General features: G+C 38.6%; 1 protein-coding gene across 2 annotated transcripts; it reads left to right on the forward strand.

Moving 5' to 3' along the window:
- Nucleotides 1-291: 291 nt before the first annotated feature.
- Nucleotides 292-25,803, forward strand: parga (poly (ADP-ribose) glycohydrolase a). 2 transcript variants are annotated; one of them, XM_035531489.1, is made up of 18 exons: nt 292-1,120; nt 1,353-1,413; nt 1,507-2,211; nt 2,405-2,513; nt 4,191-4,313; nt 4,449-4,529; nt 4,846-4,920; nt 11,679-11,771; nt 13,098-13,252; nt 15,810-15,889; nt 16,000-16,060; nt 16,635-16,710; nt 17,922-18,069; nt 21,130-21,208; nt 22,188-22,296; nt 22,594-22,699; nt 24,169-24,297; nt 25,102-25,200. In XM_035531489.1, exons 1-18 carry the CDS (start codon nt 970-972, stop codon nt 25,116-25,118), a joined length of 2,358 nt encoding a protein of 785 aa, XP_035387382.1. In that variant the 5' UTR covers nt 292-969; the 3' UTR covers nt 25,119-25,200. The 2 variants fall into 2 exon arrangements, with proteins under 2 accessions (XP_035387382.1, XP_035387381.1); XM_035531488.1 differs by having other exon boundaries at nt 293-1,120; nt 25,098-25,803.
- The last annotated feature ends 632 nt before the right edge of the window (nt 25,804-26,435 follow it).

A 26,435-nucleotide genomic window follows, 5' to 3' on the forward strand; every position in this document is an offset into this window, starting at 1 on the left:
AGGTAATAGAAGCTATTTGACGGTCCATAATCGCAGAATTTGTCGTAAAAATTATGGTTAAAAGGGAACTCTCAATAGGCAATACTCACAATCACAAAGAATTGTCCACCGTAATCTGAGCTGTTAAATTTCTCTAAAAAAAATCTGATCTCTAAAGGCTGTAAAACGACTCACTGGAATCTAGCTTATACAGTTTTGTAAAAGACTAAGTTTGAAATGCCTTCGTGGACGAGGCTTACGACCGGACGAATTTATTTTTCCTACGGTTGCTAAGTTACTACATGTAAGGGCCGGCCATTGTGGCAGTTCGTCGTTTGGATTGGTTTCTCTGGCCTTCCGTAACTGAGTGCGGAAAGGCTGAAAGTAGAACAATTCTGGATTACGGATATTGTCGAAATAGTAAATCATTTTGATTCTTTTTTTTGCTTAGGAAAATAAGGAAATGGGATGGCAGGCAATTTTAAGCCTCGCGTTTCCTTAATTAGAAAGCACTTCAAATGTGTAATTTAAGCAAGTTAGACTGCGATAGGAAGACCTGAATGTCTGTTGACTGACGAGCTAGCTAACTAGCCTTGATAGCTACTGGCTAGCGAGCTAACTGTCTAACCAGGTGGCACACTCTGTAGCTAGCTGGCCGTAGCTACATAACAAAAGCTTGTAGGTTAGCTAGCTAGATAGCTAATCGTCTGGTAACACTTGCTGCAAGTTGGAAGTCAGCATTCACTCGTTGCACACGTTATCTTTGACCTCGGTGTATTTTTGCAGCAACCTGATTCCAAACGTTCTCTATTGCAGTCGCAATCGTTATGGGCAATGTTAAACAGCTAATTTAGGCAGCTAGCTAGTACGCTAATGTTAAAAATAACAAAGTCTTAACCTATAGTATCGCATTAGTTTAAAGGATTATTCATTATTGAGAAAATTGTTAGCATACAAAGAGTTTAACCATAGCCATAGGGTCATAAAAGAATGACAACTTTGTCAGATACTGAAGTAACTGAAAAGAAATTGAAGTTGGAAGCTGACTGTCACAAACCCTTCAAAGATTGCTACAAGAATTTCACTGCCAAAGGTGTCCAGGAAACTGATGGCACGGCGTTACTGGGCTGTTGTCATCGAGGTTTGGAACGTCTTTTGGCTCATCGAGTACTACAGCGTTTTTGACATAGTGATATTTAACATTGAGTTAATATCGAGTATTCAAGTTATTTTTGTATTCGTCTGTTTGTACCTGTAAATTATTGTGGTCCTTTTCAGTTTTTGTAGTCTAGTGACGTTAGCACTTTCTTGCCTGTTTAGATAAAAGACTGGTTTATGATTTAAGTGTATATTAATTTTACCCTTTAACATAGGTAATTTGTCTATCAATGTGCTGACAGCAAATATGGATAAAACTGGAAAAGAAGTAAACAGGTAGACTTCAGACTTTTACATAGAGGCAAAATGTTGCCTTGTTTGTTGTATGCCCTAAATTCGTTTCATAACTGTTTTTTTTTCTTTTCACAGCAATGTCACTGGCGATTTGAGTGTAGATGACATAAGAAATGATTTTAAGTCATTTGAGTGCAATAGAAAGGATGATTGTAAATCAGATCTAAAAGAAAATGACAAGTGTTTTGATGCTTCAAGAAAACACGGAGAGTCAGGTGAGCAGTTGGAGAAAAATCAAGGGAGCGTTACACTGCCAAACTCCAATGTGGACTTAAAAGTGATCAGTGGCCTGAGTCACATAAATACCATTGACAGTGATAACACTGTCATCCAGACAAAGCCCGCCAATGGAGAAAAAGCTCTTGCATCAAACTCACTGGATGCCAAGGGTAGTGAGATTAAAACCACACCTGTGGAGAAGACAAAGATGAACCTCAGTTTATCTCCAAATGTAAGTTCTAGTGCTGATGTGGAGATGCTTAGTCCAGAGACTCCAACTTGCAAAAACTCTCTATACAGCAGCTCAGAGGAAGGGGCCACTTCTTGTGCTATACCCCAGGCACCTTGTGTTCGACCCGGTTCTTCTGCAGATTCCAGTTTCTCCATTAATCTAGCAGCTGGAGCTGAGAAAACCGTTGTCATGAGTGAAGAGTCTGAAGTGATAGCCATGGAAACTGACGATTTCCAAATGCCTGACTCAAGTAGCATCAGTTCTTTGTTGCCAAAAATCACAGCCAAGGAAGATCCTGGTGTCAAGCAGTCAAAACAGTCACAGGCAAGGTATGGGTATGGATACTAAATGTTGAAAAGTATTGTTTGGATGCATTCATTAAAATAATAGCAAAAGCATATTATAATAAAAAATAATTCACTAAAATATTATTAATAATAATCATAAAAACAATAATAAGTATTATTATTCAATAGAGTCTGGTTTTCACCAGTGATATTGGTACCTGTGTGTGCCTTACAGTGATGAGAAGTGGTTGGGAACTCCTATAGAAACACTGAGGAGGATGCCACAGTGTGGTCAACCCCTACCCCACCTCAGGACAACAGATAATCACAAAGTGCTTATCACGGTAAGCTTTACACTCTGGAGCAGTCTGGTGGCACTGAAGTCCTTAGCCAGAACCCTGGGGTTTTGTCAGTTTCAGTCATATCACACAGTAGGTAGTCTTGTTAGGCCACTACTGTGCCCACACGTGAGAGAATGCCTTAATGTGCTATTTATAGAATAAACTATTATTATAGAATAATAATAAAATTATAGCTTTACTTGTAGAGTAGCTTTCACACAGAGAGAGCATCTTAAAGTTCTTTACAAATGGAGAAAAAGAAAAAAGTAACAAGTGACCAAAATAAAATAATAAAATACTGCTAAAATATAATACATGTAAAGAATATTGTTATCCCCTGCAATTCTATTAAAACAGAGCTGATTATGTGCTCTCTTTTTGTTTTTGATAAGATTTGTATTTCTACATTTTGCACAAGTTGTAGGGGATATAATATTTTCTTGGGGAGCCAACAGCAATTTTCAAAGGTATGATAAAGCAACTGAAAAGATTAAATACCCTTTTGTTCTTTTATTCCTTGAACCTTAAAAAAGGTGATGTGGAAAGTTGAGCATATTCACATTTTCCATGCTGAATTGGGAACAACAGGGGAAGCTATAACCCGTTCAGAGGGCACACTAGTGACTGGGATGCAAATTAATTTATTTGCTACATTTTCTAGGAGTGGGTCACTGATGACCCTTAAATGTGGCATGTGCATATGCTTTGTCCTCCATATGAAAGACAGACTCTTCCTTCTTAATTAAGGCCAGCCAACTTCACCATCTCTAGGCCAAAATAGATAGCTGTTTTATTCAACTACAGTCAGGCTTGCGAAGTTATTCTGCACATTTGATAGCTGTTGTTTATGCTGACATTACAAACACGAGTGACAGCAAATCTAAACTACCATGTTTACTGCAGTAGTACCAGATTACAGACCCAAAGGATTTATTTTCAGTGCATGTACCCTGCAAGAAATTGAAGTTTTCCATAGTATGATTTTAGAAGGAAACAGACTGCAAACTCCGGCCTACGTTTTGGTTAGGTGTAGACACTAAAGGTATAAGGAACTCAAATGGGTAGGCTGTAATCAGCCTTTTGAAAAAGGCAATAGTGGTGTAACCATCGGTATATACAATAACTATGAAATTGTGACACTGTAACAACCCTAGCGTCAACAACTGAACAGGACAATACTGTAATCAGTTCTGTTTATAATTAATACCATGTTTTTCTGCATCATGTGGAGACTTATTTTAACAGTATTTTTAATAAGATGCTACTTGAGCAATCTTACTTAAATGGCTGATGAAACCAGAATCAAAAACAAATTCCTGGTTCTGAACTTCAGATTTACCACAAAAAACCCTTCATTTCTTATACAAGGATTTTACTGAATCTTTAGATTTACCACCAAGTAACAATGTCATCTCTGTTATAATTTAACTGTAGAAAATTGAGACGTCCACTGAGAAATATGTCACAGGTGCTTAACCTGTTGGGTTAAGACTCACATTTCAGATGGAATGAAAATTTGTGTTGTCACCATAGATATAAAAATCAATTGAATGTTTCCTGATTGCCTTGACAAAAGCTGACATGTACAATGAAAAGGTTATTGTTGCGTACTGTTGCATTATGAGTTAGATCTAAACAAAAACCACATTGCTGAAGCCTTGATATGGCCCTGTTTAATAGACAGACCTGCTCAAAGAAGATGAAGTCCCTTTTCCTTACCCTAACAAATTCCGAGATTCCTGGGATGACATGAATGTCAAGATGCCCTGCTCAGAAAAAAACCTGTTTCCTGTGGAGAATGAGGTATCGCTCAACTTTAGGTTAAGCACTGTCTGTAACTGAAAAGCTAATAGAGAAATTACATTACTGAGTGTTAACATCAATGAGAAATTTGGGTTACAGATTTAGGTGAGATGAATACTCAGTTTTATGTTCCAGGATGGAAGTAGGGTGAAGAGTCGATGGGAGCTAATCCGATCTGCCTTGAAAAGTGGATGCAAGAGTTCACTTGACATTCGGGTAACTTATATGGATTCCTTGTATTCGTATAATAGCTATTTCTACATTCATTCTTTTTGAGTTAGTTCTTTTAAGGTTTATACTAAAATGACCAGGAGATGGCGACATCTTTATAAAATATTTGATTTTGAGGGGTCAGTCTAGTGATTTCAGATTTTATTTTTTTTGTAATTTTGATTGTATTATGTTGTGGGTTTTTTTTATTTTTATTTTTTTTAATTGGTTTCCCAATATCTTATCTGAGGGTGTATACCAGAAGATGAGAGATTTCAACAGACCATATTTTTTGGTACAGTAGATCGTTTTTACCTTGCAGGATGCAATACTGAGCTACAACATAGCACATGCCAAGAGATGGGACTTCACAGCTTTAAATGTTCTCTGCACAGAAGTAAGTGGTAATCTACTTTTTTTTTTTTTTTTTTTTTTTTTTTTAATACAAAAACCATGTGTGCATATAAATTGTAATATAAATGTATTTTAGTATAAATACTAAAACCTGTGCACATATAGAAGTGCTATTGATGCATTTAAAACAAGCCATCTGAACATGGTTCAAAGCATCTTAACGCCATATTACACCATTGAAATATTCCCCAAATATGAGAAACTTGTTTTAAGTACAAACCAACTATTTTATTTTAGAAAATCAGCTAACAAAACAGTGTGCATGCTGTGTACAACAGTCAGACTTGTAACACATTATTTGACATTGAAACTCTACCTGTTATTTTATTATTTTAGAACTCTACAGCTGAAACAGGACCTTGAATCAGTAGAAAGCAAATTAGACAGTGATTAATTAAATCCTCTCTGCAAATAAAGGATTTATCAGTGATGAGTAATTTACTTTAACAACAAGGGTAGGCACATGTACATCAGTGAGAGATTCAGTATGAACTGACCTATCTAAAAGTGTTCACGTTCAGGGCTAATGCCAAGCTAACAACTATAAGCTCCTAAAGTTAATGTTACAGTACTTTAACATAAATACCCCTTCATTCATTAAAAAATAAACAAAACTGATGGTTGGTGCTGGCACAAAGAAGGAGCGCATATACAATAATGAGGCATGAAATGTTTATTGCTCTGTCACTGTAGAGTTAGCTAGACTCTGGGAGCAGACAGATGAAACAATTTATCTAATGCAAGCTTAAAGAATGTCTGCCATTAATTTAGTACCACAGTAAGGGCATAGTGTTGTTCAGTCACAGTGCTGGAACAGTTTAGTCTCCGTGTGGCTGCACACCCAGCAGCCTGCATCTGGCCCTTCTGGTGCCTTGTCCCCAGGGGCCCCCTGCAATCCAACACCAACCAATTAAGACAGAGCTGGGCATTCAGTGTGACGAGCAACAGCTGGCACAGAGAGAGGGGCCCTGTTTACCTGCTCACTGCCAGTAAACATGCTCAACAGATGGGCTTTAGGCCAACATAGATCCTGGCCATGGATCTTACCTAGAGGTGAGTTAAGGAAAGGTTTAGTGCATAAGATGTCCACTAATGAGATGACATGAATTTAGTCTTTCCATCTTCCATCTGTTTTTAGCTCTCTAATTACTGGATCAACTTTAACTCTGCAATGGAAGGGATTGAAGTGGGAACTGTTGGTCACAAATTGCACATTAATATATTTTGCTTGACTGATGCATCATGTATTTGACCAGTGTACCTCTGGAAAGGGAGGAGGAGAGGGATGTTTTCATCTGAAATGTTTTAATGGATAAGTTAACAAATTATAGAATATGTATATCTTTAATGTGGCCTATATCTGAATGTACTCACAGTCAGAGCACTCAGTGTATGTATTTTTGGGTTTGCATTGCTTAAAGCTAACCTGCTAGTTGCAGTGACTTGTTTTTTTCCGCATAGTTATTATTTAAAAAAAACAAAACAAAACAAAAAAAACCTTGCCTATATTTTCTTCGATCACTTTAAAGCCCAAAGCTTAACAAGAAATAGTTTCTCTGTGTCCTGCTTAGGGGTTTAGTTATTTTACCAAAGGTTTTAGTATAAGAATATGTATAGCTTGACGAATCTGTGAGGAGAAATGTTCTCCTCTATACTGTAAATGGAACATGGTGAATTATGTCATGTCATGGACATTTCTCTGCCCACCTATTATTTTCATTAATTAACTCATGGACTTCTGCCAAGAGCTTAACATTTTTCTTTGTTGCTTAAATCATTTTACTTGAATCAGCCTTATGTAGATCAATATCACCAGAATCAGTAAAAAGCAAATTAGAAATACTTTAATTAAACTAAGCCATCAAATTCATAAGGCTATAATGAAAGCCATTAGCAAAGTGTGGTTTGTTTTAATGAAACATGTTATTGAGGCATTTTATTAAATAGACTTCTTGATTTGCCAAACAAGTTTTTTCTTTTCATCAGATAATATATATATAATTAACTTATATACATATACACACACACACACACACACATATATATATATATGTGTGTGTGTGTATATATATATATACACACACACACACACACACTATATATATATATATATATATATATATATATATATATATATATATATATATATATATATATATATATATATAAAAACAGTAACGTGTAACCAAGAGGTGACATTCTTTCTGTCAGCAACTGCTGAATCTTGTTCCCAGTCCAAGATTATTGTTATGTGGTTAGTCAACAGAGTTAGTCAAGAGTTAGTCAAATCAAAAGAAAAAATGTAAAAATTCCCACATTGCCAACGCAGGGTCAAATTCTAAATGAAAACTATTTGCAAAAAAATTGATTTGTAATTTGTCAATTTTTATATTTATCTTAGAAAACAGCTTAAGCCTTTAGATCAAAATGTCTAAGATTATGAAAGTATAGAATCAGGTGTGTCTACAGTTTACTGTTACTCAAGGTGTATTAATTGTAAACACACATAGCACGATTAAATATTTTTTGTAAGTATGCATCCAAAGCTTCTGTTTATAGAGTCTCAGTTCACTGCCTAAACAACAGAGGGCACTCTTATTTCAGGATAGGATAAAGGGAGTTTAGAATGTATTCTTAGAACAGATTATTAGATTGTTGTGAAAGAAACATGTGTATGTAACTAATAATTAACATCACTCTACCAGTGGGTGGTCTTTTTTTTTTTTTTTTTCCCCTCAAAATTGGGCCTTCTATCAAAGGCCTGAGTGTTTGAGGGTGCGGCACAGTATTTTCGCTGCTCCTAGGGCTGTGCTCACCTGGGTTGAGATTGATGTCATTCATGGAATCTGTTGGAGACACTCCTCCATCTTGGGGGTCTCAACCCCAATTGCCTCTATCACCACTGGAACAATCTTGTTAATATTCCACATTTTCCCTATTTATTTTTTCATTCACTGATATTTTTTCCAACTATTTATATTCCTTCCTTTGAATATTTATCAGTTGGAACTGACACATCTATTACCACTGCTGTTTTCTGCATCTTATCTAGCTATCTATCTAGCCAACTATTGATATCTATAGATATCGATAGATCAAAATTATCATGTAGTACACAAGGTCCACAGTGAAACAGGATAGAGGTCCTTCAGAGACGGAGGTCCTTCATCAGCTGCGTAAGCAAAGTGCTTCTGAATTTGGAACCAGTTTATATTAAAACGTAGATGTTTAAATCATATCATTCATTCCATGCGCTTCAAAGGTCTGAGAGTGTAGATCAGTTCTTTTACTTTGAGTTTCCTAATTTCATTGCTGCTGTAGCAACAACTGGCAGTGCAAACAGATGTCGTCATATAGCTTTCTTTTCAGCTGCATAAATGCTCCTTGGAGGAGGAATGAGGAGCTTCCTGTTCAGAAATAGCCAATGCTGCTTAAGGGTCCTCAGCCATTTGTAATTCGTCAATCATTCAATTGCATCTGTGTAATTGTTGTCACCCTATGAGGAGGAATGGGTGATGACAATTGACCCTTTTGTGCCAGTTATTTTGGTAGCTGTGTTTAATAAATTTACATATACCACATCTAGAGTGGTTGCAGGCTACAGTACCACAGTTATTATCTGAATGGCCATTTATTTCACTCATGTCTTTGATGTTTTTGTCTCGTCTGGAGTAAATTGGTGGAGGATCCTTAAGGAATGTAGTCTCTTCATCATCCTGGAGGATTCTGAAGTGTAGGTATAATATTAGCCACTGTTTTATTTGTAGGATATTTCGGCACCAAAGGAATTCTTGTTGTCTTAACAGTAGATTGTTAGTATGTCAGTGTGTCCACTCTCTGAACAGGTACAACACAGGCCAACATATCATCTATGACTTCTGTAGGAAACCCACAATTATGAAAATATTCACAAATTTCTATATGTTTCTGGAGGAAGTCTTGATTCTCACTGCAAATGTGCTTCAGTCTTAGTAGCTGTGAATAAGGAATGGAGTTTTTGCAGGCCTTGAGGTGTGAAGAATTCTATTGTATTGTAAATAGGAATGAGAGTCCATAGCTTTATGAGCAATGGAGGAATTTAAACAAAAATGGACTTTGTGGAAGCATCCAAAAATGTTATCCTCATTTCAGGATGTGCTATATTCCATACTAACTCCTTTTATTTGTGAGTAGTACTTGGAGTCCAAGGTGAAGCAGGTATGAGTTAACGTGTTCCACCAGTCTTAAGAGAGTATCTGTGGGCTTTTCTCAGGTCTTGCATCAATGTTTTAAAATTTCTTAAAGCTTTCAAACTGTCTTCATTAGGTATGACTGTTAACCTTTAATGTGCATTGAAAAAAGTAAGGAATTGGCAGGTAGTTTTTTTTTCTTTCAGGCATTCAAGGATTTGTAGATAGTGTTTCTTTAAAATATGTAGGTAAAGACTGAATAATTGGTTCAGAAATGTCATCCAAAAACTGGGATATTATTCTTTTGGGCAGGAACAAGCAGATACAATAGGATGTCCAGGATTGTTTTCCTTAATGAATTTTAGGGAGAAGATAGAAATGGCTACAGCAAGGATAATCTACAATTAGATTCTGTGCAGAATCAGTGCAGTGTCCTACTGAAATGGCATGATTAATATTGGATTGAATGGAGAACTGTAACTGTGGAGTGATGTCAGAGCTGTATAAGAAAACTGTCATTGCTTCCATCTTATAAAGGTCTTTTCTCCAAACAATAGCTCCACCCTTATCAGCTGGCTATTTATAGATGTCCTTAATGACAAATATTCCAAGGTGTAACTGTAGTGTATACAGTTTCCAAAAAAAAAAAAAAAACCTAACTATTTTTATATATTTTTAGAGCATATTGATCTACACACGGTCTCATATTTGCCATCCTAAATTATGTCATACCTGTAAGGTTTGTGTAACGGTTGCTTATTTAAAAATGGCAAATGCTACACCCTACTCCAAAACATGATCCAATTTTGGTGACTCAAATACAGTAAGTGTCACATACCCATTTGATTGGCAACTGAGATATAATGGCTATAGAAAGAAGCAAAATAGAAATTAGGGCATGTCTTGTACATTGCTAAAAGTGCAGCTGAAATGGAAGTGCCAGTGAGGTGGTCTCTGATAAATGTCAGCAATGCCTGCCCTATAAAAAATCCTCTGCTCACATAAAGCTTGTACGTAAATATCTCCCCCTTCTCAATATCCTCTGAGCCCCTCTGACAATCTCACTGTACCATACATAGTGATTTAAGGGGTGACCAAATTTTGAACAGAACTTTGGCTGAGGTCCTCCATTGAGGTGCAGGTTGTCTTAATGTCTGTCTACCTCCTTTATCAATTGGAGAAACTGAAAGGGGTAGACTTTGCAGTAAGCACACAGTAAGTGTATTATCCTGGTCCCTTCCCTGAGCTGCATGGTCAGGCTTGTGAAATGAAGCTGCTTTGATTTAGAAAGCCTTAACTCTTGCTACTTCAGCACAGTTTCGTTCGACCTGCCAGCCAGCCTAATTCATTATGCCCAGGGGAGAACTTTATGATATCATTCGGGTCATTACTTATGACAGCATTTAGGCAGGCCTTCTTTGCAACTATGCTCCTTGGCAAAACTGTCAGTTGGGTCCTTTCTGTCCAGAAGTAGCCAGTGGTGCTGCCTCAGGCTCCTCAGCCATTTGCACCTGTTCCAGGAATTCCATTTAATCAGCCGAGTATGCCCAGTAACCTTGATGAAATGAGGCCCATGATTGATTGACATGACGATCGCAGCCAATATGTTTGTAAATAGGTGTGCTGTAAATCTCTGTAATGATAAAACAGCAGCATATTTTTGTGGGGGTCGCACTTGGCTGCTGAGCTGGTGCTGCTGGGAATCCCTCAATGTGAGGCTGGTTATTGCTAAGCAGTGCTTTGTGTCTGGCATGGGATTTATGGCATGGGTAGGTGTCCATATTTTTGTTCTGACAAAAGTGAACTGAAAGCTATCCTATGCCCACTCTTCTTATTTCCACTCCAACGATGTCATTTGCCATTGGGAGTTCCTTGGATATTTCACAGTAATGTTTTTTCTAACCTCTGCACACTAGATCTTGTTTTGTTACCTTCTTTCAAGATATGAAATAACTGATATTTTCTTTGTAAGCAGTAAACCATTGGTTTTGTTTGAGAAAGCGCTTAAATTCATTTTAGGTGCATTTTGCAGACAAAACAAAAGAAAAAAAGAATATTGATTGATTTACATTTACACCATTTAGGTGATACTCTTATCCAGAAGGATTTACAAAAGTGCTGTCATCTACTCATAGAATGTATCCTAGTAGGTTAGAGTCAGATACTATTCTAAAGGTTCTATACTGTAGAACTGTAGAATACTGCTAAATAAAGGTTTGTGTTGATGCCTAAAATTAAACGCAAAATAGTATTGCCAAAATGCTCATCAAACAATAAGTGCTAGAAGGGTTCAGTTTGATGATGGGAAAAGCCAGTTAAAATGATCTTTATTCCTTTGATACACTGTGTACAGGTAGATTTGTTATGCACTGTTCCTTACTGTACAGGTTTTTGTGAATTTGTTACCACCAATTGGTAGAGACATTTCACCCACTGCTACCGTATGCAGCCACTTGTACAAGTGACTCTTGGCTTTGAGTTGCACTACTCCTTGATGCATCTTTTATCTCATCTCCTGTCCTGTCACTATCACAGTTCATGTAGTTACTAACCCTCACTGTCTCATCTATAGGGGCTGGAGCACTCTGAGGTACAGTATCTGTTTGATTCCATCCTGCCAGAGATGGTGAAGTTGGCCCTGAATGCCCCCACGATTTGTACCCAGGTAAGCCTTCAACTGCACATGAGTATGGGGTCTAGCAAAACTGTAATACCGCTACTGTTTCATCAACATCTTTTCCCTGGTCATCAGAAAGCATGTGTGGGGCACCTGCTAACCAGAATTGACAGAGGGAATGTGATAATAGGACTTGGCAGGTGTCTGGTGACTGTTCTAGGTTAACAGGCTCTCAGGGCCACTAGGTGAAAGAGACAGCTAGTGAAGGACACTGGCACATGTGCAGCCTCATTATGAGCAAAACTAATGCAGCAACCACTTTCCTGCCCTGTGCACTAAATGAGGGGCTTCAAAACCACTTAATGAGGATCTCTTACGAAAAATCCAACATGCCTTTCATAATTTATTTTTGTAGCTGGTTAGTATTCAGAAAAAATTTCATATTCACTTTGCAGTCAGATGTGTCTCTAATCAGCCAAATTAAAATCTGATTGCTATTTTGGCATGAAAAAATCCTGCCAATCTACTTGACATCTAACTTGTGATATACAAGTGCTATAACCAGGATTTTTATATATATTTAGGCAGACTGGTGAGGGATAATGTTAAGATAACGGATCTGTTCATGAATTATAGATGTGTACCCTGACGGAAAGGGCCCAATTGAAATTTTAGGGGCCCCAGTGCAGTTGGCTGTCATTTGTGGCTTGAAGTGCAGACCACCTCTTGAAGTAGTTTCAGTGATCAGATTTAAATCCATTTTAAGTGTGTTTTAGGTGTCTTTTATGTGGATAATCTAGATACAATCAAAATAAACAATATACCATCAAAATACATTGTTGCATTTAATGGCCATGTGTAAACAGAAATGGGTTCACAGAGACAAAGCAAGCAACTGATGGATTAAAGAATCACAAATCACCCTTTTCATCTTGTATATTGACTTATACAAGGAAGAATTATATTCTTTGGATTATGTTGCAGGATCATGTAAATAGTTTTCATTCAGAAAAGGTTTCTTCTAACTCTTAAGAGTTAGAAGAAAAATAAGGTTTGTGCAATATCCTAACAAATCTTGCCATCAAGGAATTGAACTATTTGCTGATTAAAAATGAAAATCTCTGAGTTTTATATTTATGTACTGGTCATTAATGCTTTTATTGATTAGTCATCTACACTGGCCTTAAGAGGGTCTTTAAGTCCAATTACAGAAGATGGATTGGACTTGGTGTGCGCTGCTGGCTTATGGTAGAATCCAGCAGGGCTCTGTAATTACTCCGGGCCATTTGTTTAATGTAATTCTGCCTCCCTGTTTGGTCAATTGCTAAACTAATGATGTCCTTCCCCCTACCTTTTGCCCTTCTCTTTTTGCAGCCAATCCCCTTGCTTAAGATGAGCATGAATCAGTCCCTGACCATGTCACAGAAGCAGATTGCCTGCCTGCTGGCCAACGCCTTCTTCTGTACATTTCCAAGACGCAACTCACGCAAGTCTGAGTACTCCAACTACCCTGAGATTAATTTCTTCAGGTAATTTGCCTCTTTTTAACATTACTCAGGGTATCATGGCTTTTGTAACCTCTTATGCATTATAAGGTATAAGAATTGATCTTGAAAGAAGTTTAGTTTGATCACAGATTTCATGGTACCTCATAATACCAACCTGCCTTTTCATCAGTCTGTCTCCTTACATAACATTTCTCAGCCTGATAGGCAAGTGTTAGCTGTAGCACCTTTTACCCTTTTACTGCAATTTACTTTTTTGTGTGATTCTCAATTTTTAATTACAAACTGAACTTAAATTTATGATGAATCTATTTAAATGTTAGGCTAGCATCCATTCCATAATGGGGCACTGTTTAAAGGACTCCAAGAATCAACACTGATCTACTCTGAGCGCGTGTGTGTGCGTGAGCGCGTGTGTGTGCGTGAGCGAGCGTGTGCGCGTGAGCGCGTGTGAGTGTGCGTGCGCGCGTGAGTGTGTGTGTGTGTGTGTGTGTGTGTGTGTGTGTGTGTGTGTGTGCGCGTGTATGTGTATATATTTTCTTTATTTTTGCAATAGCTGTATTCTAAAGCTGCTAATGTGACCACTGTTCTGGCCATTACACCTGGTGTAAAGTGCACACCCAGTCGTCTGCTGTATGTCTCCCTATGCTAGTTTAATTTCTTTGTGAAAGCTTTTCACTGACTGACAATATCCAGTCTCAGTTCATGAGCATGGTTTGTTGTAATTCTTATTAGATTTGGAAACTCTATTGGAATTTCTTCACTGACCTGTTGTGAGGTTCATGTGCATCCATCATATTTACAGACAGCTATAGCTATTTGGTTTGGTTCTGGGTCTTTTATTTTTTGTTTGTTTTTTAAGAACTGGTAATGCTTAATGGCAGTGTTTTGAATGTGGTACCTGAGTAATATTGAGACTTATTGAGTATACAAAGGTTGAAACGTAGTTAAGATAGCATTAGATACCAGCAGTGCTTGCACATGTCTGGATGCATAGTACTGGTTCACAGTAGAAGGATGTTGCTTAGGTCTCATCTCCATGTAAAGTACATGGTAACGGTCATTTGCTATGTTCCTTCATAATGTAGTCTTCTCCCACATTTTGCCCATATGACTAGAGGATGATTCAATATCTTAGCCTCACATTTACAGCTGTTCTTTTATCTTGGGGGTTTATCTCCCTGGTCTGGGAATGGCTGAAGTGGGTGGGATTGTGATCGCCTGAGGAATTGCTGCATTAAGTTAGATGGCTTATTCTGATGAGTGCAGCAATGGGGCATGTACGTCAGCCAGTGCATCAGCATCCCATTCTGCCCCGTGGCAGGAGCAAGCCAGCAGAAAACAAGTTTTAGTAAGACAGCAGAGATTCCAGACATGCAGATCGTTATGGTGCAGCCCACTCTAATTGAGTGACTGTCCATCAGTTTACTTATCCGCTCGCTCGCTACCGTAATCGAGCACAGGGCAATTTCAAGATTGCTTGTTTGGCAGACCTGTCAGGGGCTTCCCTCTGAAATGACAGACTAGCTTTCACACATTTATTAATATTAATATAAATGGATGCATGCCAACACAGGTTTCTCCATGGAAATTAAGGTGCTTGCATCAATAAGTGTTTTTAAGAGGATTGTCCCATGTTTAAATAAATAAATGAATAAATAAATAATTTTAAAAAAGGCAAAAAGAAAAAATGCCTACATTGTTCAGAAATGACATGCTGAATCAAGGCGTGATTTTAGATTATTTTTGAGAAGTTGGGTGATTAGATTGTAGGTTTAGATGTATTACTTACACTAGCAAAACATTCCATTCCTGTTGATTTTAATATTCCTACTTGTGCAGACTTGTTGTGTTTCTGAATTTGGTAGTTCTACCATTTTTTGCAGTCCTGTTAAATACATGCATTTAAATTTTGCTAAATACATAAATGTATTGTAGGTAATAACCAGTGATTGGTTACTATAAAGCTCCCTTTATCACCCAAGCAGGTATCTTAAACTAAAGACAGAACTGCTTTACTTAAAATTGGCTCTAAGTGGAAGGGAGGGAAGGCCATGCAGGAACTGGCTTTAATAAATGAGTGCTCTCTTTCTCCCTGAAGGGCTTTTAGTGTTTTGCCGTTCCTTTTGTCATTTCAATTTGGCCCCCACTTTATCCACTTTCTATGCCTCGTAAGTATGTTTGAGGAATGATAAATGCAAGTGCATGATTGGCTTGAAGACCATGCTGTCCATAATGGAGAGAGCTATGTAAGAGGGAGTGGGTATAGCTTTAATGTTAATGTGGGCTCTTTGGGAGCTTCAAAGGTCTTTTAAGGGAAGGGGGCTGTGTTCCTCTGCCCACCGTCTTTTGAGCTGCAGCTCACAAGTGTGACGTTGAGCTTGTAGGCCTGAGGCCTTGAAGCTGTTTGACTGAAATATGCAGGAACCGTGGGCCGGCTACACTCAGGGAAGTGGCCTGGAAGCTTCACTGAACTTGCATCTCTGGAGGGACTGGGACACTGGGTTGAAATGAAGAAGTTTACATTTCTTTGCTATGCTGAAACAACAGAGTTGTTAGTCTTGTCTTGATTCCATTTTAGGTTGTTTGAGGGTTCCTCTCCACGGAAGATAGAGAAACTCAAAACTTTGCTCTGCTATTTCAGAAGAGTCACCACTTCAGGTAAGTCTGGCAATTCTGAATGGCATCCATTCCTCACTTTCTTTAGATATGAGGATACAGTTTGTTTTGCAATAGGGTTTGCACTTATATATTTGTTGTTTCATTCTCAGAGCCCACTGGCCTTGTGACATTCACAAGACAAAGCCTTAGTAATTTTCCTAAATGGGAAAGGTATGTTCACTTTACTTCACTCAAATAAAAATGATAAAACATAATTTAGGCAGAAATATTCAATGTTTTTGGTGGGGGGTGATGTGGTTTATTTTATTTTTTACCTGCAAAGCAGGTTAATTTTCAACGAGGGAGATTTTGAGAGCTCTGGTATTTTCTGCAATCCACTTAGAAATATAATTTCATACTGCTCCTCACTTGACAAATAAAGCATAGCACTGTGTAGACACTCAGGCCAATTGCTTTTGCAGGCAGTGCACCCTGGAAGCAGAGTCTAAGAGTGGGACATGAAAACATAGTCTAGAGCCTTGCATCAAGTCGAATGTCCTATCTTTTAAGCTTATTGGAAAACTGTCCGCTGAAAGCTTTGGACTGAATTAAGAGCAACCCTGCCTCTCTATGTGCCTGAATTTAATATTTTTGAAATGTATCTACTTAAATTTGCAATTCTTATAGGTTCTTTTATTTAATTAAACTAATGTATTTAACTTTTTCATCCTGTCTTGGTCTGTAAACTATATAATGACAATTGTTTGGTGTAGTAGTTAATTGTTTCTATTCACCCTACTTTTAGTTCTACTACCCAGCTGACACGGCTTCATATCACCTGTGTGGGGACCATTGAGGATCAGGGATATGGCATGCTTCAGGTGAAAGGGCTCCATTACAGATTTAGGTCATTCTTTGAAGGTCTCATTTGCAACATGAAATCAGCAAAAACCTACCAATTTCACTAAAAAGTAGTAACTGCTCAGTATTTCAGAATTTTATGATGTGTTTTAGTATATCAAATGGTCTCACTCGAATGAGTATTAATGACCGATGATTGTTTCTATGATCATTGTGTCTATAGACAGCAAGTGTGAGACACTGCCTAGGATTTTTGAAGCAGTTATAGTCTTGGACAGCTGTGTATGAGTGCACTGTTTACTGATGAAACAAAGAATCCAAGGCAGCTTGGGTGTGCCTGCCTGACTGTGGCAGCATGGGCCACATGACCTGAGCACAGTCCTCCCCTTACCCTCCGAATCCATCAGCCTGCGTGTCTGCCGAGGGTCATTTGACGCACCTCCCTTGCACTCAACTCTCCTCCAGTGGGGTGGGGCACTCGCTGACAGCTGATGCTCACACATGAGCAACCCTGGGACGTCCCGCGGGTCTTGGGTCCCGCTGGCTGGATTGACAGTTGTTTCCAGAAGGGTGGGACAGGCCGACAGGCTGTCAGTACTACTTGCGAGAGATTGTGTGCACCTCCAGTCTGAGTGACCTGATCAGCGAGAACAGCTGGCAGCTTGCCACTCCACCCCACCCTCAAACACTTGCACATGCAGACAAGAGGCAGAGTCCCGTTTAGTCGGACCTGACAGTTTGCAAAACAGCTTCAGATCAGCTTCCTACTCCTGTGCACTCTGCTTACCTAGAGATAGTGCTGAGTGCCCACGTCTCTCTATGTGTACAGCAGATTGCAGGCCACTGGGACACCAAATTCAGACTAACAATTAGTGATCATCGATCATAGTAAAAGCTATTTACACAAGAGCTGCAAACTAAGACACTGAGTAATTGTAGGTGTTTTGTCAGAAGCTGTTATCTGCTTGGCAATGTTACAGTGTGTGAAAATAGGTATGAAATAGGAAAATAATTTTTCTGACACAAAACTATGAGATTGGACACAACCAGTCTACCATGACCCAGTTAACTTCATTTGAATAAAGTCTTTACCCATTTGCTTGCATTGTCTGACCTCGGAAACTCATACCTTCTGATGTCTACCGGAGTTGTTATTCTTGTCTGAAGGAGAACTTGTAAATTAACTTAATAGCAAGTTGTTAAAGCATGCAATTGTGTTCACTTGCTGCAGGTGGACTTTGCTAACAAGATGGTTGGAGGAGGGGTAACAGGGTTGGGCCTGGTTCAAGAAGAGATCCGCTTCCTCATCAACCCAGAACTTATTGTCTCCCGCCTCTTTACTGAAGTCTTGGACGACAATGAGTGTCTTATCATTACAGGTCAGCAAGCTCTCTCCTTTTTACATGTTTTCACTGTCCTCTTTCTCTCTTGCCTCCCTTCTCTCACAGTTTTCACTTAATTTGCAGTATCCTCTTTCTCACATCCATTCAGAGACATGGCTGCTAGTCTGCTCCTCCCTTCCTTCTGTCCTTTCCTGCATCTTACTTCTCCATTAGTTTGATGGATCTGATCTGTTCCTCAGCCAACTGATTCCTTTCTTCTCAACTGGCCTTCCGACTGTGATACTGCTTAGATTATTTTTAGATGCATGGAAATTTTACTGCTTTTCCCAAAGTAAAATATCAGTCCAGGTGAGGGTGGTTATATAAAATAAGTAGGTTTATATGAGCAGCATGTTCAGTCATGCAAAATTTTAGCTCATTATACATGGTTAGATTAATGATTGTCATATTTGTGAAATATTTATACAGTACCACTGAGGGCAGTGGTAGCTCTGTAGTTATGGTCCTTGACTTGTAATCAGAAGGTTGCTGATTAAAACCCCCCACTGCCAAGTTGCCACTGTTGGGGCCCCTGAGCCCTTAACCCTCAATTGCTCAAGTTGTACTCAGTCATAATTGTAAGTCACTTTGGATAAAAAGCATCAGCTAAATGATGTAAATGTACGACTGTCCTGGCTTCACTGCTTCTCCACAACTTCTCCCCAGTCATATAATGAGTTGACCATCCGTCTTTCTTTCCCTCTGCAAGTTATTTGCCATTGCTCACTGGGGCCTATGTATTCATTGAGCTCCATCTATTCCTCCTCTGCTCTCCTCCCCATGCAATTTGGACATAAATCCATTACATTGATTCACTCCAGGCAGCACTATTATTCCTCATTTCTGCCTAGCCGAATTGCCTTATTTTTCACCCTCCAACTCACTGCGTTGAGTCAACACACTAAAATCAGCCGGCCCCCTCTGTCCCTTAATTTTCTTCTGTCCCTGCCATGACCGCTTGCCGACTGTGCGGCAACAGCGAGGAGAAGTCCAGCTTGTATGTTAGTGTCCTGCATCAGCCTCATCCCAAACACATCAATGTCTTGCCTCAGCTCCCTCTCACCAGCCAGGTGCCTGCTGGATTCCCCTCCTACCACTGCTCTCCCAGAGCATTCAGAGAAAGGGAAAGAAAGAGAAACGCCCTGTCTGAGCGCCTTGCCGTGAAAACCAGCCAGGGACATCTGATCATGGATGGCACATCTAAATCCCAGCCATGCCAAGCAATACTTAGGGAAGCTAGCTGTTTTGTTAAGAATTAATTTGTACTGTTTCGTTTGTATCTGGATGTATTAGTACTGCTTGCTTTGTTCAGCTTACCTCCTTACTCCTGGCAGTAATGCTTACAGAAATGTGCATATGTGGATAGCCTTGCTTACTGTGTGACAGATTTTGATGTCAGTAAAACTGCATTCTAGTCACATTATTTTAAGTAAAACAGCACCTGGCTTTTTTCTGGTATAAAGGACTACTTTTTTATTCTCAAATTTCATGGTAGGTGTAAAGTACGAAAACACTTTTGCATTTTGTACACCTCACATGCTTATTAGTCGTTATAGATATTGGCGTGTCTAAAGCAGTCCATGTGTCTAGTACAAAATCTTTGATCTTTAACTTATTGTCAGCTTCCTCATAAATGCCTTCATAATTTATTGAAATGGGCTCCTATATTTCAGTTTCCTCATGAGACGCATTTAATTTGTCTTACTTCATGTCATGTAAAGCTGCTACCACTGGTGAGAGAAACAACACTAGAGCTTCAGAGTTGCCCAGTGGATTAATCTTGTTCCTTAGGTGAACTTTGAAGTCCTACCAAGTAGAGAAGATGAATAAAAACTCTGCTGGGGAATTTGAAGTGGGAGACGTTGCTTGCTTGGATGCGCTCTTCCTCTTGACTGTTCCTGCACCTGCAGACTCAACCATTCCTCATCCATCCACATGCTAAATTTTGGTTGACCAAGAAGAACTGGCCACAAGGCACTGAGTGTTTTTGGCATATGATTGGTTGGTGTCCTAGCATTTGGGATATTCCCACAATTTGACATTGAAAAAACTAGTTATTACAAGTTCTATTTCATTATTTATCAAATATAACTTCTCTTTCCAAGCCCATTCATATATATCTTACCACTTTGCAGAAAGAATAAGTGGCAGAGAATGCACATAGCCTTAATAACAACATAAAAGTCCATTGTTGCTTCAGTTCTGAAGCAGTTTGCCACTGACCGTCACTGTCAGCTGCATTCCTACAATGATGCGCCATGAGACAAGCTCCATAAAGCTTGGATCTGGTAGAGCAGCTGGGGTCCCAGCATATGGTTGCATTTTAATCTTGCGATTGTTAGTTATGGGTATAAAGTGGATCGAGCCAGAGAACACACATTTTGCTGATGGTGCCGTTTGCTCTAGAATGTTTTGACACTGCTGTGGCATCTACTCAGATGTGTCACCTGACTGGAGCTATGCCCGTTCAGAGCCTTTTTTTTTTTTTTTTTTTTTAAGCTTGCAGGTATTTGCACATGCACTAGACATCAACTGTGTGCAGTATCTTTCTGATATATAACAAAGCATTTTTGTTTATGCAGTACATGCTCGGGTGTGTCACCTTGCACAGTATCTGTTTTTTTACAGATGCTATCCTGGTTGCTGGGTTCAGGATTGTTGTGCAGCTGCAGACACTAAGTGGCGATGAAAGACATGATTTTGTGCTGGCTAGACTGGAGCTCCTCAGAGACTAGACCAGCCATGTACTCAGACACAAGTAACTTAGCTAGTCTTACTTAGAAATAGCTGCCCCTGTAGCACCGCTCCAAGGATTTTAATGATGAGAAGGGAACTGAAGTCTAAAGGCAATTCCTCTAATATTGATTATGAATTCAGTCCATAATGTTATACTGCTCCACTAGAAGAGTTGGCTAGGTAGTGGGTTTGTACCATCATGTAACTTTAGTCTTGTGCTTTTGCTTTAGTCTCATGCCTCGAGTGGTGTGGTTAAAGGCTTTCAGCATCACCTATGCTGCTTACTTTGGTTGATATGAATTTTTTGCTTTATATTTTCAGGCACAGAGCAGTACAGTAAATACTCTGGTTATGCAGAAAGCTACAGATGGAAGGACAACCACAAAGATGACACACCAAGGTAAACAGTAGGAAACTGAAGCTTTCTGCATGTTGTATTTTTCACATATTCCCTAATATTTTTTAAATAGAGCATACGAATAAACTACAACAAACACTCACCATCTATGTTATTAGAAACACCTACCTTATATCTACAGTAACTGGTCACTTTTTATTATCTTGTATCTAAAGTAGGTACCTATCTTAGGAATAATTTAAAGGTGTACAATTATGGACTATAGCTCATCTGGCCCCAAGCACAATTTGTTAGCAGTCTCTTACTGCAATCTCCACTGGTCAGTGTTTGCCCATCGGACCATTCTCAATTAGATATGTTTTGGGTAACAGGCCATTCTCTACAGAGCACCAATACTGGCATGGTAGTGTTATGAGCAAGTTTCAGTTACAGCAGTGGTGGTGTTGTTTTTTTGTTTGTTTGTCTTGTAGGTGTTTTAATAAAGTGGCTGCTGGGAATAGTAGGCTTAAAGGGAACACTAACCACAATTGGAAACATTCTTGTCTCTTTTATAATATTTGCAGTGCACTAACTGTAATACCCACTGAGTAGATATGCATTTGTGATTTCTTCACATACATTGTTTCCATCATAGAGATTTTGAATGTATGTGTGAAGTCAAGCTAAATTAATATTTAATTAATGTTGGCTTCACACAGAGATGTGGTTTAGGGAAATAGAATGAAAAATGAATGTTTTGTATTCTGTGAGCCAGAGCATCTTTAGATCAGTACTACAGCCATGCACAGTGCTGTGTGAGGAGGTAGTGCTTTATTAGCCCTGACTGTATTAAGCATGCAGTGTTGTGTTACTCCAGATCCTGGACTGGACATTGCTGTTTCATATGGTTAGATGAGCACTGCTTCAGTCTGATTTTTTGACAGTATTGCTACCCAGTAAATTGCATCACAAATAAATATGTTACATTATAAATTGAATCTTTTTGCTAAACTGGATGTACATATTCTCCTGTCCTGCTCAGGGACGATTGGCAAAGGAGATGCACGGAGATTGTGGCTTTGGATGCACTCAAGTACAGGCATTTCATGGAGCAATTTCATCCTGACAAGATCAAAAGGGAACTCAACAAGGTCAGCAAGAGGTTCTTGGCACAAGTACAAATTTTGTTTTCGTCACAGTGGAGCTTGATTGTTTCCTTTGGTGGGGGTGGAAGGGGAAGGGCAAGGAATCCCTGACAAAACTTGGTAACTCATATACAATGTTACTGGTAGTTCCATTTCTTGGTGCTACATGTTTACTGAGTGTTTATGACCCAGAGATTTCTGTGCGTTTCCTATGTCTTGTACCCATAGTTACATTCCCAACGAGAAGCTACTGATTGCTCTGTCTGTCTGTCTGTCTGTCTGTCCGTGTCCCCCCCCCCCCAGGCATACTGCGGCTTTGTGCGGCCTGGCGTTGACACCCAGAACCTCTCTGCCATTGCCACAGGAAACTGGGGCTGTGGAGCATTTGGGGGAGATACACGGCTCAAAGGTAGAGCTGATGAGCTCGGGGCTTGCCAGATGAATGAACATAAAGCATCTGCTGATTTCTATGTTGAACCTTTCCAGTTAATGAGGAATGATTAAAAAAAAATATACCAGCTGTTTTATGTTAAATAAGTTTACCAATGAATAAGTAATGATACAAGCACCTTTAGAGAGGCCTCTTGTTGCTTAGCTACATGTCAGTTCCTGAAGCTAATGTACATGCTTATTAGAGTCTTTTTATTCTCCCTGTCTCATGTCAGGATGTCAATATTTATGACAAATATTCTGTTAGTGGTGATGTCAACTGATTCATTGGCAACTGAAAACTAACAGATAAATTCCTTAGTATTTGAGTTCCGAATCAATACCTCCACTTCCACTGCTGATGACTATTATAGTTAATGAATCTGGATTCAGAATATGACTTTTTGTTTTTTTTAAAAGCTCTTATATATAGATGTAGCCTATGTGAAATGTTCCTACTAGTATACTGATAGTGAGGAAGGTAGTTTTCCATGTACAGAGACCGAGAGAGGAGCATTTTCCTCTGTATTATGTAGAGTCATCACTCCACACTGCTCTCCTTTTGCTTCAGATGCATTTTTTATTTTTCATTTATTGATCCGAACACCTTTCCAGTGCATAAGAGCTGACACAAGTATGACACATTTATGCTTTCCATTTCCAAAGTCTAACTAATCGACCAGCCCTGTCCATAAATCCATTGCTTGTGGCTGATCTTTTTTTATTGTAAGAGCCTTTAGTTATCTAGAGGTATACCTGTTTTTTTATCTAAAATAACTTGCATAAATGTGACAGACCTAACCTTGGAAGTCATGTAAGAGAAGTCTGCATGGCATCTACAAATTAGTGTAAACTTAATTAGAATTAGAATTGAAAAAGGTTCGTCTCTGAAGCTGACTATACAGGGGTTTTTGCACTCGCCATTTTAGAAGTTTATGCCAATGCTGGGGGAGGTAATAATATGGATTGTAGGTAGCAGCTCTCATTAGTGCATTAGTCATTAATCAGTGGTCTGTAACCAGCTTCATAAAATATTTAAAGTGTTTTTCTATTGTTTGATGCTGTGTGAGTATGATTGAATCTTTTAATAAGGAATGTTATATGTGGATTACTTAAAAAAATAAATAAAATATATATATATATATATATATCTCATATATATATATATATATATATATATGAGAGATGGCATCAGTAATACTGTCTACTATCAGGAGCAATGAACAAGAATAATAGCCAGTATCTTAAGTAATGTATGTGTGCAATAATATGTTTGTGTGCATTATCCATAAAGGAGCCTCAAATTCTTTGCATCAGTCTTCTAAAGAATAAAGGCTGCTGGATTAAGTAGTGACATATGAATGTCCCGCCAGTGTTTGTCAGGATGCAATACATCAGTGCTGAGTGGCTTGTGAGTCAGCCTGAGGCCGTGTACCTTTGTCTTTGCAGCCCTGTTGCAGATAATGGCAGCTGCAGAGGCCGGAAGAGACGTGGCTTATTTCACCTTCGGTGACGCTGACCTTATGAGAGACGTCCACGATCTGCACACCTTCCTCTCAGACAGGCGCGTCACAGTGGGTAAGGGTGCTTTACTGCCAAAGAGAGCTGTTTTAGGGCCGGGTTTTCATCCCCACCTCTGCAGAACCGAGGCCAAACCCAAGCCTTCTCGTTCGCCATCAACTCATGAACATGTACTGTTTCTGCTCATTGTTACATTCATTGCCACATTCAGAGTATTAAGCAGTTCATATCAAGTTATCTTTGGCAGGTCAAAATCACCTTTTCCTTCTTTAGACTTTGAGGTGCAAGATGATTAAGATGACAATGTAGGCTCAAGGAGAATCCACATGTACTGTAGGTTTTCATTACTGCCTTCCCAAACAAGTATATATATAGGTTAGACAGCATCTGTCTCCCAGATTATTATGAATATTTCACATGAAATATACAAATATTATATTACAGTTGCTTTTCTGTTTTTCATTGTCCATTTTATGCCTTGTTTTTTGCTGTGAAGTTTTTCAAAAGGTTCAAGAAGTCCAAGAAGTTAGTAATGTGCAATGAAAGCAGAGAAATACTTATAGTCCAGTAACAATGCTCTTAACCCTCCTTCATTACTTTCACATGAAATCATTGATACATTTGTTTATTCAAACTATTATTGTCCATAATCAAATCTTTCATATGTCCAAAGCAGGCAACATTGCCCATTTCTGACTGATCTTAGCACTTTTTCCCCCACTGTGATATTAATTTAAATAATATTGAAAAAGCACCTATAGGCATGTACTTACTAAATTGGAGTCTCCATTGTGTCCTTTGATTTATTAACTAACTCCTTATATGGATGTTTCTATCGTTATGTCACTCTTTTTCAGGCAGACTGTATGTCCTGCTGAAGAGGTACTTCAGTGTGGTGTGTAAAAACTGTCACAGTCAGAGGCCTGATGTCAGTCTTTATGGCTTCATCTATGAGCAGATTAGTTCTGATCCTGATCCAGATCATGATCGCAATCCTGATCCGAGCCCTGGCCCCAGCAGCAGCACCCGTCTGACCACTGCAGTTTCCTCCAGTCCTTCAGACTGCCATTAATACTGGCCTGTCATAGGCTCACATACCTCTTGTCTTTTCTTATTTAGCAAGAAATCTTTTTGGGTAATTGTTTTCTGATTATATGGAAGTAATGTATGCCTTTTTTCAGCTGGTATGTTTCAAGTCATAATATACTATATATAGGGCCTGAGAATATAGCAATAGTTATCCTGGTTGCTGGGTTTCTTGCATTCCCTCATTTATTACAGACACCTGTGGCCAAATTTACTGCATGGTCTTGAATTGTTCAGTATGTAGTTTGAGTGACTAAGACATTAGTTTTGATTGACTGAATATTAGCAGGGCACTAACAGATTCGGTACCATATAGATCCATGTAATACTATATGCATGAGACTAAATACACACTGATTTTCCTTATCACACCTGATTATGAAAATGTATCGATCTGAATCATCTTTTTGCCATATTGGGATGGGAAATGTATTATTGTAATTCTGTTTTCAAAATTAAACTCCATGTTAAGGCAAATATTGTAATATTAAATTATTAAATATTGTTGCTATAATGGTTCCAAAATGGTTTTCCCTTTGAAAGAAACAAAAACACATGGCTAAAATTACTGTTCCCATGTTGAACTGTGGACAAATCCATCACCTTAGCATGTAACTTTTTAGCAGTTTATTATGCCTAATGTTTCTACAGTTTTTTAAATTCACAAATCTATTTAAAATGGTGATTCTCCCCCCATAAGACCCATAAGAAGTGGGACTTTTTTAGTTGAGCTGCATGGATTACCAAAAATAGATACTTTCAGCCCTGATGTATTTGAAAATGCTTTGTTTTTATTTCCAGCATTAACCAGGATTAACTGAGCCTGAAGAATTAGATACACAGACCTATGTATCATTCATATCTGACATATGCTGACCTATGTTGAACAAGGCAGCAAAGGTTTATTTACAGAATATTTACAGCACAGCCAGTGATCAGTAGGGAGACTAATGGTATTTAGTTGTAATAATTTTCCCTTTGTGTAATAGCCAGTTTATGTTTAATAGATAGTTATTACATATCAGTGTAATGATGGCAAATATTTATGCAATCTTTGTCATAGTTGTTTGTTTGTTTTTGTTTTTTTTGTAAGGTTTAAGTTGCACTGA

The sequence above is a fragment of the Electrophorus electricus genome, chromosome 11 (genome assembly GCF_013358815.1).
Source record: "Electrophorus electricus isolate fEleEle1 chromosome 11, fEleEle1.pri, whole genome shotgun sequence".
Classification (NCBI taxonomy): Eukaryota; Metazoa; Chordata; class Actinopteri; order Gymnotiformes; family Gymnotidae; genus Electrophorus; species Electrophorus electricus.